We start from the raw sequence: 17,692 nt of genomic DNA, 5'->3' as shown, positions 1-17,692 counted from the left end.
GGCCTCTCTCCTCCAGGTCTCCATCCCAGGCCTGAGATCCCTCAGGCCTTCCTCCTGGCCACTCAGTCTTGGATGCATTAGCCACCTGGCTCTCAGCCCTTTGTCCTGAATGGCTGAGTCACTGTGGATGCTTCCAGAAATGCCTCCCTTCTTTAGTCCTTCCTGCCCTTCCCCCCTTCTGACTCCCACTCTGATCTAGGCCCTCAGCCCCTAGGTCTGAGTTTTTATCAGTCTCCATAACTCTTCCTCTTCTTTCTCCCATCTAGTGCACATCCTGGTGGATCCAATCTTATCTCCTTAAATCTGTTTTCACTGGGACACTCCCCCATTAAAACAACTTGACTGACAGCTTTCCATTTTCTCTCAGACTCAGAGCCTCCATAATCAAATGTGTCCTGGTATTTGTCTGCATAGTCTGCTTCCCCTGGCCCCAATCCAGCCTAAACTGCTCACAGTTACACCCCCTACATGCTTCTTCTTCCAGATAGAGTCTGCTCCTCCTGTTTCTCACAACCATGCATTGCTTATGGCCACCTTCAGCATCTTCTAGCACAGAGTCTGGCAGGAGGCTGATACTCACTACCATGTGCTCAGTGAATGAACAAACAAATACGTACAGTTTCTGCTCCAATCTTCTGCTTTGCTTAGAATGCCTATACCTGTCTTCTCTCACAAGTCCTACCTGGCTTTCCAAGACCCTATTCAAAATCTACTTTTTCCAGGAGACCCTTCCTGACTTTTCTGAAGCTCCTGGATTCTTTTTACCGTGCCCTCTTTAAACTTTTTCAGCACTTAAGGTCTATAAGGCACAAACGCATGGTTCACGATTACTTCAAAGGTGATACTCTCGTTGCCCTTCCCCGACACCCAGCTGGAAACGCTGTAAGGGTAGGGTCCATGCGTAGGACGACATGTAGCACAGAACGACGAGCACAGCACTTGAGAAACTGGTAACACCGTAGGTATCCTTTGTTTGCTTTACTGATTAAGAAGCCGAAAACAGCACAGCAATGGTAAGTGACCTTCCCGACCCCTGCAGCCAGGCTGGGAGTGTATGGTGCCCTTGCTGCTACTCACTTTGGTAACATGGGTGGTGGTGGAGGTTGAGAGGGTTTCCGCGATGGCGCCGTAGGTGCTGGTGAGGACATCTTTCCCGATGATCTGCAGAATATAACCACCCCCCACCCAGGGTATCAGGTAAGGACACAGGACACAGAAGGGGTGGGGCTAGGGTGGGGTAAACCAAGGGCAGAGGATGGGCCCCATGAAGGTGAAGTTTGGAAGCCAAGATGCTTGCAATTACTGAGTCTAAGAATTCAAAAATACTGGAATCTTTGGAATCCTAGACCCATAAAATTCTCAAACCCTGGAATCCAAGATACCTAGAACCTGAGATGGCTGTAGGCTCAGAATCCTAATATTACCCTAGAATTTAAGGATCCTAGAACCTTAGAGGAAACCCTGGTGGTATAGTAGTTAAGAGCTGCGGCTGCTAACCAAAAGGTCAGCAGTTTGAATCCACCAGGCGCTCCTTGGAAACCCTATAAGAACAAACAGAGGGGTCCAAGGTGGAAACAGAGCCCTCCTGATCCCCCATCCTGTCAGAGGCAGGAACAAGGTCTCTCCAGGTCTAGATGATGAGAACAACAGATGTGCAGAACGCTAGAGCTGAAAGAGACCACATAGTGACATACTCAGGGTCACGGGTGGTCACCAACACAGCCAGGTCCAGAATCCAAGCCTCTGGACTCCTAGTCTAGTGCTCTTCCTGAACAATGAGGTAAGGAACGCAGATGCAGAAGAGCTGTCACAGGTGACAAGGTGAAAGGCCATTTTACCCCCACACTATCAATGCTTGGCTTAAGTGTATGTGTGAGAAAGACAGAGCAGGAGGGGCTGTTGTGGAGGACAGCTGGTGAGATGGGACTCTGGTGTGCACCAGGGAACCCTGTGGGCATCTGAAAACAATCCAGCTTCCTGGCACTACACTTAAAAGGGCAGCATTTGGGGCTCAACGCTGCACTGGCAGCGGGCCACCTGTGGAGCCATGCCCACATTCTCAGTGCTGAGTCCCCTAGCCTGAGCTGGCACTGCCCACTTACCGGAGAAAGAGAACGGATTTCCGTGGCCACCGTCTGTGGGCCTGGGATCATGGCAGCTGCCCCCTTCCCGGACTTGACACTGTTTTCCTGGGGAAACAATAGTGCTCAGATCGCCAGGTCTCAGGTGGGCGGGCCCCCAGGATGGCCAGAGCAAGTAGCCATGTGGCTCTCACAGCCACATGATTGAGTCGTAACATAAGAAGCAGAGTCTGAAGGCATTCAGTTTGGTCTCCTCTCACTCATTCACTCGCTTGCTCACTCGCTCATTCATTCAATCAACTGCTCACTCACACACCTGCTCACACACACTCATTCATTCAATAGACATTTACTGAGTGCCTGGCGTTAGGGACACTGTGGTGAACAAGACACAGTACTGCTCTCTGGAAGCACTAACACAGGAGTTGAGACATTCATGTCCTCTTCCTGATTCTACCACATTTTAGCCATGTGACTTGGGGCAGAGCCACTTCCTCTCTCTGGGCTTCATGGGTTCATCTGTAAAAAGGGGACCCCGTCCCACCTCCCATGGAGCCCTTACCAGGCTAATGGAGGAGAACGGGCTTCACAAATAAAAATCTGTAGGATAAAAGGCGGACCATATGCTGGGTATTAATAATATAATAGTAGCTACTGTTTTCTGAGTACTTGCTATGTGCTAGGCATTATGCTAAAGATGTTACATGCGTTATCTCATTTAATCCTCACAACAACCCTAGGACACAGTTTTTTAATATTCCTGTTTTACAGATGAGAACTGGAGGGCCAGAGAATATAAGTGGCTTTTCTATGTCCCCCAGCAAGTTCATGACAGAGCCAGAATTTAAATCCATGTTTGTCAGATTCTAAGTGCTACATACTCTTTCTGCAACACCACTCTGTCCTCGAAATTCTTACTCAAACCTGCTCTTCTGGTTCTACCTTGGAGTCTACCTGCTGGGTTCAGCGCCCCTAGGATCTGGCTTGCTATTCCTAGAATTGTCTATGGACTTACTGCCCCATCTCTGGCAAGGGGCCTGGCTATCTGCTCCTACATCCCAATTTCTGTACCATGTTAGGGCTCAGCCTTGTTTGTCCAAGAGCCCGGTGTCTCTTCCACAGCTCCTTGGTGAACTGAATCCTGGTCCTAGTCCGTGCATGGTACCAGATCTGGACCTCTGCCTGCTCAGGGGCCAGTGAGCACAGAGACCCCATGCCCTGCTCCTGCCCTTCCCCAACACCTGCCTCCAGCTTGATGCTGTCAGTGAGCTGGCTATTTGGTAATTCATCCACAAGGCACTTTCTCAGGCTCACCTGGAGTCCCAGAATGTGGACCAGTAGCAGGTCTTAAAAGGGCAGGCTTCCAGGCTCAATGCTTCCTTTTTCCTGGCTTAGGAAACAGCTTCTGGCCCCTTTGGTTCCTACTGTCGTTCCAGGCTATCCTCCCTTAAAGCCTCTTATGTGCTCACTGCTCTGTTTTCCCCAGGACAAAGCCTCACCTTCACCTTCACACCGAAAAGAGGCCACTAATGGGGAACAGGTCACTCAAAACAAGGCCCATCTGCTCCTCCCTGCCTCTCCTGTATCTTCAGCCAGCCCTCTCTCCTGCCTCAAGGAGTGGTTCCTCTCCCTGGCCAAGGTGAACCCACCATCTTCACTCCAGACCCCTCTTCCTTCATTCCCAGGACTCTTCTTCTCACTTGCCACCCTCTCTCTGGGCCACCTTAGCTACTCAAGGGCTTCTGCTGCCTCATCAAGGGCAATGTCCCTTATCTCTTTATATGTAGCCCGCATCTTTGTTGAACCCCAGACTTTTAAAACCAGTTGTCTCATACACATTATCCCCTGGAAATGTCCCACAGGGACCTCAGACTTAACAGATCCAAAATGGAATTCTCTGCCTCCACCTGCCCCTGACACATACCTACCACCAAACCTGCCTCTTCTCCTCCAGTGCTTTGTTTAGATCAGTGGTTCTCAAACTTGAGGGGGCAGTACCTGAAGGACTTGTGAAAACACAGTTTGCTAGGCCCCGTTACACAGTTTTTGGTTCAGTTGGCCTGGGATGGAGCCTGAGAATGTGTATTTCTAAGAGATTTCCAGGACCCCACTTTGAGAACTGCCGGACTAGTGAAAGCATCACTAGCCCATCTTCCCATCCGAATATTCTATCGATGATCGCCTCCTGTACTTCCCTCCCTGCAGGCATTTCTTACCTCTGTCCCCTTCTCTGAAGCCACCTCCTCACACTCCGACCCTGCCCCAGCCAGGCACCAGCCTCTAAAACAGTTCTCTGCCTCCTCTTTCTGTCTCTCCTTTTGGCATGTGAGCCCTGGAGCTTAGGAACTCTATCTTCCTCAGTGCTAGATTCACAGTGCCTGGTGCAGTACTTCACACATCGTGGGTGTTCAGTAAATATTTGTGGAAGGAAAGAGGGAGGCAGGCACGGAGGGAGGAAAGGAATTTTTGCTCCAGTCCACGCCCCACACAGGCTGCTAGACTGATCCTTCTAAAACACGGAAACACATATTTGATCATCACATCATGCCCCTATTTAAAATATTCCAGTGATTCCCTCTTGTCTCCAGGATGATGTTTGAACTTCTTACATGACATTTCAGGCCCTTCGACCTCTGGCTCCAGCCTCTCTTTCCAGCCTCTTCTCCCCCTGCTCCTCCTGCATACACTTGACATCTCAGTTCACTGCCCGACCACTTGCCTTCCCCTGAACATGCTACGCTGCTTCCCATCCTTGCCTCTGCACCTGCTGTTCCCACTACCTAGATTGCCTTCTCCTGTGCTCATACCTTCATCTCTCCTTCAAGCACAGCTCAAATGTCACTACCTCAGGAAAGCCTTCTCCAGCTCCTCTCCCCTATCCTCCCTGTGCGCCCTAGGATGGCATGATTACACTGTTAAGTTCCATGAAAGCAGGAAAAAAAATAACAGCAGCTCACACTTATCAACCACTTACTATGTGCCAGGTACTGTGCTAAAGGCTTGGCATAGATTATCTTAGTTCATCCTCACAACAGCCCTTTGAGGTATGTGCTATTATTCCCTCTCACCCCCATTTTACAGAAGTGAAAACTGAGGCTTGGAGAGGTTCAGGTAACTTGCCCCAGGTCATCAAGCCATGAAGTGGGAAAGGTGGGCCTTGTTCACCACTGTGTGCCCAGGACCTGAACCCAGGGGTGCAACACATCAAGGGTGCTTGTGATTATTTTTTGAATGAATGAGTTCTAGCAGGCAGTGTATTTTCTTCAACTATGTATCCCCATACCAGGCAGATAATAGAGACTAGTAAGTGTTTTTTGGAACAAATGAATAGATGAGAGATGGATGAACAAATGAATGACATGAACTGCCTGTTCACCATAAGAACGAGTTTAAATTTAGCCCTGTAAGTGTCCCAATGTCATGTGGTTGAAGGGACAGGTAGAACTGAGTGACCAGAGAAAGTGTGCAAGCTGGTGATGGGCTTGGGTTTATTTATTTTAGAATCTTTGCTTATTCAGAACCTACTTGCTGCATAGTCTAAATGGATAACATTCTCCTCCTATGCTATATATCAGAGGTTTGGCAGGAGAAAACATTTGAAAATAACTTCCAACAGCTCAGGGCCTTCTCCAGCCTAAGCCTCAGTCCAGCCCCACCTGGCTGACGTTCAACATGGTCAGGAGAAGGGAAGAGGGCAAAGTGGTTGAGGCTGAGAGTAAGGGTTCTGGAGTCACACTGCCTGGGATTGACTTGGCTCTACCATTATTGGTTGTGTGACCTTGGGTAAGTCACTTCGCCTCTCTGAATCTGTTTCCTCACCTGTAAAGAGTGGAGAAAAAGAGCATCTACCTCAGAGTTGAGGATTCAGTCCTCATAGTGAGGACTCAGTTAGACAGTCCATTCACAGTTCTCAGTACACTGCCTGGTACCATGGCATGTGTGCCAAACACTCTGTTCTGTTTCATCATCAAATGGTCTTATCTTATTAGAGTCTCACAAAAACCTGTGGACCAGGCAGGAGGGGGATTATTCCCATTTTACAGATGAGGAAACCAGAGGCCAAAATAGGAAAGGAGCCTTCCTTCATGAGTCAGACAGCAAACAGGTAGCAGAACTACAAGGCCCCTCGGGAGTTGGTCCAAAATCCTGAATTTCAAACTTAGGTTCACCGAACGCCATCTATTGACCAAGGTGAGGAAGTGGCCTGAGTCGTAAGAGAAAAAACGCACAGCTGCGGGGGGCGGGGGTGATCCTCAGGAAGGGTCTTCATGTTCTCCTTTAGACAGATGGTGAGATTCACCAGCACAGTCTCCGCTGCTATCGCTAATCAAATAATACCATCCCTCCTCTGACCTGTTTCCACGGCTGAAATAATCCAGATAACGGAGGCTCAGGGATTCCACCTCCCACAGGATTCAATTTGGAAAACTGAGATCTGATTGTGTTCCCTCTGGCAACTAATGTACCATACAGTAAGAATCTGACTGTATGTCCCATGCCTGGCACAGCGGGTGGCAGGTGAGGGCTCCCTGAAGCTGGGGGCCATGTTAGCTTGTTATCTGGCTATTTTGGAGGGAGAGGGCGTTGGTCAGAGAAAGGGAGGCCTCCTGGGTCCTACTTACCATGGTGGTTGATATGGTCTCTGTGGTGATGGAGGGGGTAGTTGTTATGAACTCCTTCCCCCCTGGAGCACTCCCATCAACCTGCAGGCCAGAGGAGTTGTTAGAGGTAGGGAAGCCAGATCTATCCTGCAGGCATCTGTCACCTGGGCTCATGGTATTCTCAATTACAGACAAACTGAGAGACTGTGTGAGTGCACTGAAGTGGGGAGGGGGGCATGTCCACACACCAGAGGCGTCAGAGCTCCACCAGTTCATTTCAGCCCTCTTATTTGACAAAGGAAAAACGATCCCAGACAATCTGGCAAATTCTATCCAAATTTAAATGCATAAAGGTTGCAGCCTTGAAAACCCTATGGAGAAGCTCTACTCTGCACACATGGGTTGCCACGAGTCAGAATAGACTCAACAGCAACTAACAACGATCCTTTGACCTAGCACTCCTATTGCTAGGAATTTACTCTTTGGATATAACCTTTGAAAAATCCACCAAAAAGTGTGAACAAGGAAGTTCACTGCGGCGCTGATCATTAACTGTGAAAAACAAAAGCTACCACAAGGTCCACCAATGGGAGATGGACTAAAGAAATTAAGACTCACCTCCTAAGCGGGCCTAAAAAGAATAAAACAGGAATATAGCTGCTAATGGGGCCCTGGTGGTGCAGTGGTTAAGCGTTTGGCTGCTAACCAAAAGGCTGGTAGTTCAAATCTACCAGCTGCTCCTTGGAAACCCTATGGAGCAGTTCTGCTCTGTTCTACAGGGACATAATTGACTGGACGGCAACGGGTTTGGTTTTTCAGTTATAGCTACTGGTGGAGCCCTGATGGTGCAGTGGTTAAGAGCTCAGGCTGCTAACCAAAAGGTTGACAGTTTGAATCCACCAGCTGCTCCTTAGAAACCTAAGACAGTTCTACTCTGTCCTATAGGACATAATCAACTCGATGGCAACAGGTTTGGTTTTTCGGTTATAGCTACTAGTGGAGCCCTGATGGTGCAGTGGTTAAGAGCTCCCAGCACTGGAGCTGTTCTGGCCATTAAGAGCCAAGAAGGCGTCTCTCAGATCCACAATCTCAATTTTCAAGTTTAAAATCCACAAAAGCACCTGTGTTTATTTATGACTGCTTTCTCCAGGGCGGTAAGTATGCTTCTTCTTGCTAAGACAAGTGATATTTGGCTTTCAGTTTCTTCATTTTGCCAATCTGATGTGGAACCCTCATGCATATAAAATTATCCAAGGTGAGTTGTTCTGACTAAAGCTGGATTGGGGATCACTCCCTCTTCCCTCCCAAAGAAGTCTCTGGGATACCTCAAGAAACTTCTCTGGCTCCTGATCTACTAGACCTCACAACACTCCCAGGAGAAAGAGGCAGATGATCACCTCTACTTTACAGATGGCAAAATTAAGGCTTTAAGAGGGTATGGTTTGCCCAGGGTAAGAACCCAGGCCTCCCTGAGAGCCCAGGGAAGACACTGAGGCTCAGAAGTATCAGGGTTAAAAATGTGGGCTCCAGAGGAGCTAAGGTGGAAAGGTTGGCCAAGAGGCCTGGCCACAGCAGTGGGAACCACCCCCAAACACCCAACACTTGTGCTCAAGTTACACGGGAACTCATGGTTTACCTGGGTGGTGTCCACAGTGGCGACTCTGGTCTGCAGTACAGCCTCTGGCTCAATCTTCTTCCTGATGGCCAGGCTACTGACAGTCATGGTTTCTGTTTTCACTGGCTGTAAGGAGATGAGGGAGAACATTCCATAACTCAAGCTCTAGCATGACTCTTGCTTACACGCAACTGTGGTGTACGGTCAGCGGCTTATCTCCCACCAGCACAGTTGGCCAAAGTCTCTGGAAGGGTATGTGAGTCAGGGCAAAAGACGCATGGGGTGGTGTTGCAGACAAACAACCCAATAAGAAAGCCAGAATCACCACCAGCACCCAGCTAGCTCTGCCCTATGACCCCGTACCACACAACCTCATGATAGCTATGTTTTTTTTCGAGGCCACCCTTAAAAGAGCATTTCTGGCATTCAATTAATATACTCTGTACCAGGCCCCACATTAATGTCACTGAATCCTGAATGACTTCAATGGCTATGCCACCATCTCCTCATTGCTTCATTTGAACGGTTCTTTAGAACAGGAGCCACACACTTCGGTGCCTACAGGAGCCAGGCAGGAGATGTAAAGGAGTAAGGTGGACTCGTTGAGGACCAGGGTGAACGAAGAGCACGTCTGATTCCACTCAGATTGGGCCAACTGTTGCCACTCAGGAAAGCAGGTTCTGAGTGGCCAGATCTTCTGATTTTTTAATGATACAAAAAAAAAAAAAAATCTGGATTTTATGTCCCCCTTGAGCATTTTAAGCATTATGCTCTTTTAAGAACTATCTATATGGGCTCAAACTGACAACAGCAACTCGAACAATCAGATAGGCACTTTAGGGGGAAGTGAGTTTATGTTAATGGAGGAGGAACAACTCAGGAAAGGAAAGGTGAGGATGGTTGCACAACTCAAAGAATGTAATCAATGTCACTGAATTGTACGTGTACGAACTGTTGCATTGGTGTATGTTTTGCTGTGTATATTCTCAACGATAGCAAAATAAATAAAGTCTGGATTTTATATTCAATATCCTGAATTTTATATCAGGGTCAAAGAAAACACATATGCTGCCCAGATCTGGCCTGGGGCTACCAGCTTACAATCTACTCTAGAAGTCTTAAGTGAAATAATCAGTTTCTTCTGAGGCCTCCGTTATTGGGCCTTGGTCATGGTTATACACACTGTAAGTGTTAACATATCTGAGTTGGATGAATGAATGAATGAAAGTCTAGCTAGTCATCTGGTGGGTTGGCAGTGGCGGGGGGATTCATACAGATGGTTGTAATGCTAAGATATATTGATTCTCTCAATTAATCATCTTGTAAGTGCCTGGGATGTGCCAGGCCTCAAGCAAGGTTTGGCCCCTGGCTTAGAGGAGCTCTCACCTGATGGGAGAGCAGACGCATCAGCTGATAACCTGACTACTTTGGACAATGCTAGAGCAGAGGATTAAAGAGAGGTGGCTGTGGAAGGAGAAAAACTTCTACCTAGGGTGATCAGGAAAGCTTATGTTATAGAACTGATGTCTGAATTGTGTCCTGGAATGTAACACATTTGCAAAGCAGAAAAAGGGAGAAAAAGCCTTATACCCAGAAGGTACAGCATGGAGTGAGAGCCCAGAGTGGAACAGCTCCTAGTTCAGTGACTGGAACATGGGAGAAAGGAGAGTGTGGTGGCAGGTAGGCTGGGGCTGGAAGAAATGTATAAGCAAAGGAATGATGTGAACATAGCTTATAAAAATCCCTTTGCAGTTCTGTAGAGGAGGGACATAAAACAGAGAGACCTAGACAGTCTATCCTGTGCCCCCTCAATGAGACACTTCCTCTTCTCCAGAAGCTTCCACTACCACCCGATGACCCCAGGGCCATATGGATTGAAACTACTGCCCCTTCCCCAGGAAGCCCAAGCTCTGGGGAGAGGAGTCTGGGCCTGGAACAGGAAAAACCATCCAACTTTCAGACCAAGTCACAGGAGCCCCCGATAGCCTACAAACACATGCTCTCTGCAGGTTCCATGCAATACAGGCAGGGAAAGGAGAAGCAGTTGAGTAAGACCAGCCTGCCTCCCGCCCTTCCCACCCTGTCATCGCTTGACCCCAGGCAAGCAATGGGGTCCCAGGGTTAAAACATCAAGGAGTGCGTGTTATGGTTAAACCAACATGGCAAACATGCGAGTACAGAACCATGCTGTTCTGCGGAGGGGCAGTCATGCAATGTGAGACCAGGCTTCAGGATGCAGGACTCTGGGCTGCAGGCTGGCTGCTCAGTCTTCTCACAGAGGGCCCAGGGCCCTCTGAACAGGCAGCGCCGGGAGGAGGCATGTGGGGCAGGCCTGGGTCTCGATGATGCTCCACTGTACCTCAAACTGGGGCATATCTGGGGTGGAGCAGGCCCCTCGATCCGGGCTGTCCTCGATTTCCACAGACTCATCATCCTGGCTGGGGGCCCCCTTGCTGAGATCCCGGGAGAACACTAGGCCTTCAGTTTCTGAATCGCTTTTGTCTCGGTCGAGCTCAGGCAGGCTACGGGAGAAGTCTTCGAAGGCGCTGCCGTGGTAGTCGCCGATAACCGTGAAGTCCACCTCAGCCTCCAGGCTGGACGTGGAGCTGACTGTGATGCTGGAGCACTTGCGCTCAATGGCCAGGTGGTTGTCCTTCAGGAACACCGCATCCCTCTCCTGATCCTGGTCCTCGTCTCCTGTGTCGCTCTCTGGGGCCCTGGGACGTGGTGGTTTGACTTTCTCCTCCGAGCCCTCCCTTAGCCCTGCTCTCTATGGCCAGATAAAATCAAAGGAACAGGGATGTAGGATGGGGGGAGAGAGAGAGAAATCAAGATGGTGAACGTCAGAAGAAATCTTGGGACCATGTCAAATGGAAGAGTAGGTCAGGAAAAGAAAACCACCCCCAGGAAAGGTTCCTTAAAATCATAACAAACTTATAAAACCGAAAACTTCTCAAGGGTGGGAATGCTCCTTTCTGAGGGTCCTGCCAATCCAGGCACTGATGGCAAAAGCAAGTACAAAGCAAACACCCTGCCAGTTGGCCCTGGACAGGAGGCTCCATCCAAGGTTTGGATCTAGGAGCTTATCAAAAGCGGCACTATGCGAAAGGCTGGAATGGCAGCCTGGACCCCAGGCCCATCCCGTGCAGTTGGTGGCGTTGAGAAACAGAAAATGAGGGAGACCTAGGGATTCAGGGAAACCCAGGAGGGGGAAGACAGAGAGGTTGGAGCCAAGAGCTTTGAGAGACAAAGAGGAAGCCAGTATGGTTTGTCAATTCCACTGAGTTTCTGTGGGAAGGGTCAGCATCATTTAGAGGAAGAAACATTATGGAGTAAGGCCCTTCGGGCAAAAGCTCCCTAGGAGCTAGGTGCTACACCAATTCAACCCAGAGCTCCACAAGTGGGCCAGCGGGCAGGCCACACACTGGGGGTTTTGGTCCCATCAGTGTAATTGACAACAGCAGGTCAAGGAAATGCCTGAGGGGAACCAGCAACTCTTGTCCGACATACATACCTCTCAACTGGCCTGTCAGGGATTAAACACCACACACACACATTTTTTACTGGTTCGTGGCATTCTTTTTTAAAATCAACGTAACACCCACAAAATATTTTAAAAGTACTTGTTTTCAGGTTCTGCAAGATTCAGTACACTTAGAGATTCACTTGCAAGGGGCACAATGCCCTACTCGAGCCTCCCTTTAGCCAGTTTCTAGAAGGTTGAGAGGTGTGAGGAATACATTCCAGACAAGCCAGAGTTGAGCAGCCAGCCACAAGAGGCACTGCCAGAGGCAGGTGGGAATCTAACACAACTCTGCATCCTTGCAGGTAAAGATGATCGGGTCATCAGGGCAGACAGGAACTGCAGAGACCTGAGGGCCTGAGGGGCCGGTGAATCTCAGGCGCCCTCCCTTCCCAGGGGTGTCCACTGCTAAGCTGGTGAGGTGCTTCTCTTCCCTGACCGCATCTCCGGATTTGTTCTGGATTAGAGAAGATGGTTAGTCTTAAGGAGGCAGAAAGGAACTTGGCACTGGGATGAAGAGGGAACCAGAAGTGAAGGACAGAAACCTCTGGGCTGCCAGCTTCCCCAAGGCAGGAAACCCAGGGAAGGGGAAGGATGAAGGAAGATCACTGGATAAGCCAAGCAAGACAGGTAGGAATCTAGCAGGTGGAAGCAGCAAGGCAAAGCAAGTGTGTAGTTGGCTGGCAGTGCTGCTAGCTTCTCCATTGGAGTTGTTGCGGGCCCTCTGGGCACCAGGTCACACTACAGGCTCAGGGTCTTTAGGGCCAAGCTAACATGGGTCAAGCAGATGAACTGGTCATTCAGCCTGGCTACACTAAGGCCCATCTCAGAAAAAGAACTCATAGGGATGGACAAGCAGCCTCTGATTGCAGTAATGACGAGGGGCCACTGAAACATGCTTCTAAAGAACTACACAGCATGCGGTCAGCTCCCCCAAGTAGGGGCAGTGGTGGGAGTAGGGGTCATGTGGCCAGTTACCCCAGTGGCTTCCTCCAGCGTGGTTTCACAGCCTGAATCAGGGGACAAGAACTCTAGTTCCATGCATCTTTCCTGGTGGGATGTGGTAGAAATGCCATTCCCAAAGTGTCTGGTAGCCAGAAGCATCATTGAAGGAAGTGTGACTTTCGGGCTGGCAAAGTCCCCTGGGGGCTGCAGCTGGATGACACCCAGGTCTAAAAGCTTATTCCGCTGTTCCTCTACCTGGCCTGTGGAGGCCTCTGGAGACAACTCATTTGGAAAGGCCTTTGTTTCACCCTGACTCGCTCGGGAAGTTTCAGCTCCGTGGGTCTCAAATATCCTAATTTTGTTGGCCACTGAGGTCTTGCTAATATCTTCCAGGGAGCCTTCTTGGCCCCCAGCCTGGAAAGAGGTCATCTCCTTTTGGTTCCCTGAAGAGAACACCAATCCCAGGGCTATGGCTCCCTCAGCTTCTTCAGGGACAATTCTGGGCTTTCTGCTGGTGATGGGAGGTGCCCTGCGCTCACCTCCATCGGGGGCCACAACTAACCTTACTAGGTCCTTGGGATCAAGGCTCTGGTTGGGAGAACGGACATGTTTGAGAAATACAGGGCGCTGGTCTCCAAAGGGATCCCTGAGCTCCAAAGGCTCCACTGACCCATGAGGGGCTGGGTTTTGAGAAGCTTCCTCTGGAGCTGCCAGAGCCTCGAGCTGATCAGGAGAGACTGGAATAGGGGTGATTACCTCCATCTGAAGAAATGCTGAGGCCTCACTGTCCTCTGTCGCAGGTTCTCCTGTTTGGGTGTGAAACAGTCCCCTTTCTCTGCCCAGTTTGGCTGGTTTACTTACATCATTAGGAGGGATGGTACAAGGAAGGGCACAGACCTCAAGGTCTGGGTGTACACCCCTTCTTCTGTCAGGTGAGTGGTTCTTCAGTTCTGCTGAGGAGCTTTTCTCAACCTTTCCCCTCAAATCTCCATTCACAGGGGTCTCTTCCTCTTTGGATGCACTGGCTGTTGGGTGAGTCAACTCTCCTCCCACCCCCTGCTGGACTTCTTCCCAGTTCTCAGCAAATGTCTGCTCTGGAGAAGGGCCTTTACTGAGCTGCTCAACAAAGGCCTTAAGGTCATCTGGTCTTCCATGCTTCTTGGGGGGTCCTGTTCCTTTCTCTGAAGAAGTTGTGTGGGTTTCGTCTTTGTTTCTGCCAAGACCTGCAGCAGAGCCTGGCTGATCTGAGGAATTTACCACAGAGCACTCTGGGAGCTCCTCTAAGAGCTCCAGCCTGGTCTCATCAACAGGAGCGGCAACTGGGTGCTCTTCTCTCTCCTCCAGGTGGGAAGGGAGGACTTGGTCTTCAGAGTCTTTCTCTCCGTAGTTTAAATAGAAGCTCCTTTCAGCAAAGGAGGTATCGGTTTCATCACTTGAGTCGGCTCTGGCTTCTGCATGGGCTGGGTCCAGCAGAAATGACTGGAGTACTCCCTTGTCAGAGGCTGGAGACAGGAGGTCCACCTCTGCTGTCGTGGTCCCTGGAGCAGTGGGTCTCCCACAAGTCTGGAACTCCTCCAGCTCCTTGCTCAGCTCCGTGTGACTTTCCTGCTGACCAGCTGAGACATGGTGGTTCCTGATGATTGCCTCCCCAGTGCCCACCCTGAGCTGGGAGCCCTCTTGGAGCTTTTCTACCAACGCGCAGCTTGCAGCCAGGGAAGCCCCTCCCAGGCCTTCCCTGATCCAGGGTCTTTCCTCCCACACTGATTCAATATCTTCAGGACTTGCAATCACCCTCCCTCGTTGCTGGGTGTTTGTCCTTCTGGTTTCCCCCGTTTCTTCTGTGGCCACTTCAACTTTAAACTTGTCCACTAGAACGTCTACTTTGGAGAGTCTGCCATCAGCAAAGATATCTGCATGGCCTGCCCCACTTTCTTCCTGCTGTGTCGTGGCGACTTTCAGGAGACTGAGTTCTTCTGGCCTAGTGTACTGCCTTTCTATAAGTACCCAATGTTCTGAACCCTGTGTTTCAATTGGAGTAAGAAGAGTTAACATAAAATTATCAGACACCTGAAGAATGAGTCATTTTTTCCTTCTGTAAGAAGGGCAGATCTATAGCTGAAAGGTGGTCTCTAGGATGGCATGTCCCCAGGAGAAGGGAGGGGGGCGTGGAGAAGGCAAAACCATGCCAGTCATCCTCATAAAGGCTACTCTTCCCAACAGGGCACCCAATGAATTATTTAATGACTCTCCTCAACCATCCCCAACTTGGTAAAATCTGATGGGGTCTTATGCCCTCCCCGTGTTAACCAAGGGGAACTAGAGATCCATAGATGGGTCAGAACCAGCCTAACCACCACACGTTTCCTTGAAATCAGAGCTCTTTTGCTCTTCTAATAACATAACTGCCACCGTAAGAAGGGGAAGTAGCTTATGTCACTTGGCATCTTTGAATGTTAGAGCTGAAAAAACTCTTAAGACATGATTCTGTTCAATCTCATTGTGAAAATGGGGAAACTGAGGCCTAGAAAAAGTCAGTGACTCGCCCAAGGTCCCAGTTAGTTGGTGGTAGAGTCAGAACAAGAATGTCTGATTTTTGATGCCTGAAATCTTTGAAGATTTATCTCACAACCTATGGAATATGGGTTCCCAATGTGACCTAATGTCAAGCTGAGGGAAAGCACTGAGTTAAGTTCCGTAGGCCACTGCCTGAAATCTGACCTTTCTACAAGAGCTCTGGGGAGGAAACTGATTAGTACTGAAGGTAGAAGCCGCCAGCTCTAGCGATTAGTGTCAGTTGCCACAATGGCTTATACAGCTTGAACACCGTGGCATTCAAAAGAAACAATACCACAGCCCATTCTTGAAGAGGTCTAACAAAATCCACAGAAAGAGTAGAAAAGGACTGGCCAGAACACATCATGGAAGGAGAAGACCTAAAGATGCAAACTGCAAGTCAAAGGTATCAGAGTACAGCACTGTCAAACCATCTACAAAACTGTCTTCTATCTCCCCCAAGAGTCCTTTGAACAGTGCTTAGGAGAGAATGAATGGACCCCCTAGGATATTAAAAATGCAAGAAGTCCATTGAGTTTATAACCTTCTTTTAGCCACAGAGCACTTTCTTCACACAAATAATGGAAGTCCAACATGTAACACAAATATAGAGCTATAGAGTTGAAGTCAGGTGCCTGGCCACCACAGTGTCCAGAGGTACCTCCCTCCTTTGAAGCTACTGCTCTAACTCAAGCCCCTCATGATACAGATATGGATACTGAGGCCTACACAAGGTAAGTCCCTTTCCAAAAGTCACAGAGTAAGCTAGAGGCCATCAGGCCTAGAACCCCAGTCTCTGACTCGTGGTTTTTGGAAGTGTGTTCTTTCTACCCTACCATGACCACCTCCATGGTAACATGTGCCAAAAGCTGCTCCCAACAACAAGAGGGTGAGGGTTCATATGACCTTGGACTCCTTTTCAGGCATGTCCCTCCCAGGTTATGACTTGGTGTCAAGTCTGTCAACTTCACCTCACATAAGATCTGGAGTATTCTGAAGGATCAAGGTCACATTGTAAACTCTCTTTCCCCCCTCCACCATTCCGTTTTAGCAAACCTCCATGACTCTCATGGAATCAGACCTTAGTAAGAGAAATCTTGCCAACAGGAAAGAGAAATACAAAGGAAGAGGGGCTGTCCAGACAAAGTCTGGTGTGGGTTTCCGAGATTTTACTTCAGGTCGTTAAGCCTTCAGTACAACAGCACTTAAACCATCCAAGTGAGAAGTGCTTAGAAAGCCTACAGAAGCCAGCTATTTTCTCTTCTCCTTGGGAAGGTTCCTTTAGCTGCTCCCATTTCAGCTTATACGGTCATCGTCAGCCAAAGCTGGTCAATGAGGCCCCTTTTGGAACACTCCTGCCCCAAGTCTAACTAGAAACTAGGGTAGATAGGCAAGAATGAGTGAGGCGGGAGCTGGCACAGAATGGAAAGGAAGAGTCTGCAGGGAGAAAAAGGGAAACATTTACTGATACTTAGTTACTATGTGCCAGGAAACATCAGCACTTTGTCTAAATTATTAAATTTAATCCTAATGGCAATTTATAAAGCAGGTATTATTATTCTTATTTCAGACAGGGAAGCTGAGGCTCCCAGAGGGGAGATGACTTGCATAAGATCATCGAATGAGCAGTTGGGGAAGAAGACTGGCTGTGCTTCTAATAGGTGAAAGCAGACATGTAGGATCCTGAAGAGAAAAGAAGACTGAACATAAAAGAGAGAAAAACTTCCCTGGTACCAAGGCACCGGTCACATGTGGCCCAGGGAGTTGGTCTGAAAGTCATTCTGACCTGATTCACAAGATGAGATAACATCTATGTAGCCCCAGATTTTGTCAGCCCTGCAGGCACTCTTTCCACTGAGCCTTGCTCAGAGTGCCCCCTGCTACAGCCGAGGGCAACGCAGCCAGAGAAAAGCCATGAGACAGATCCTGGGAGCAGAGGTGGAGCCAGCTCTGTTACCACACAGCCAAGACAAGAAGTAAATCTCTAGCCAGGTGGTTCTGCTCCAGGCTGGTTAGGCCCCACCTGGAACTCTGGGTCATATTCTGGGAGGGGCTCCAGGACAAGGAGCCCTTTAGAAACCATGTCCTGGGAGAAACTGTTGAAGGAACTGGGAATAGTGTTCAGCTTCAAGAAGAAAGGATGGGGGTGGGGGTGGGGGTGAAGAAGTGTTCAAATCTATGAAGGCCTGTCCTGGGAGGAGGATGCAGAGCAGATCTATGGGTGCCAAGGACAGGACCAGGCCCACAGGCAGGTGACTCAGAACAGCAGATTTTAATTCAATATGAAAACTTGTCACCTGATGATTGAAGACAGAATGGGTGCCCTTAAACGACAGTGAGAGCTACCTCTGAGGAAGAGGCGGGATGGATAGTT

The 17,692-nt window shown here is 49.2% G+C and overlaps 1 protein-coding gene across 6 annotated transcripts in view; it reads right to left on the bottom strand.

Moving 5' to 3' along the window:
- EPB41L1 (erythrocyte membrane protein band 4.1 like 1) overlaps positions 1-17,692 on the bottom strand; it is a 144,058-nt gene that overhangs the window by 11,193 nt on the left and 115,173 nt on the right. For 3 of the 6 annotated variants that reach the window (XM_023550205.2, XM_023550204.2, XM_023550206.2), the window contains exons 14-18: positions 10,657-11,067; positions 8,319-8,423; positions 6,704-6,784; positions 2,103-2,189; positions 1,078-1,161 (exon numbers count right to left, since the gene is read on the bottom strand). In XM_023550205.2, coding sequence (XP_023405973.1) covers positions 1,078-1,161; positions 2,103-2,189; positions 6,704-6,784; positions 8,319-8,423; positions 10,657-11,067 — 768 coding nt within the window. Of the gene's footprint in view, positions 1-1,077; positions 1,162-2,102; positions 2,190-6,703; positions 6,785-8,318; positions 8,424-10,656; positions 11,068-12,169; positions 12,278-12,798; positions 14,785-17,692 lie in introns of all 6 variants that reach the window. The other 3 variants (XM_023550207.2, XM_064276048.1, XM_064276049.1) reach the window with 2 other exon arrangements.

Source organism: Loxodonta africana, chromosome 24 (assembly GCF_030014295.1).
Source record: "Loxodonta africana isolate mLoxAfr1 chromosome 24, mLoxAfr1.hap2, whole genome shotgun sequence".
Lineage (NCBI taxonomy): Eukaryota > Metazoa > Chordata > Mammalia > Proboscidea > Elephantidae > Loxodonta > Loxodonta africana.
This window is presented reverse-complemented; position numbering and strand designations above follow the sequence as displayed.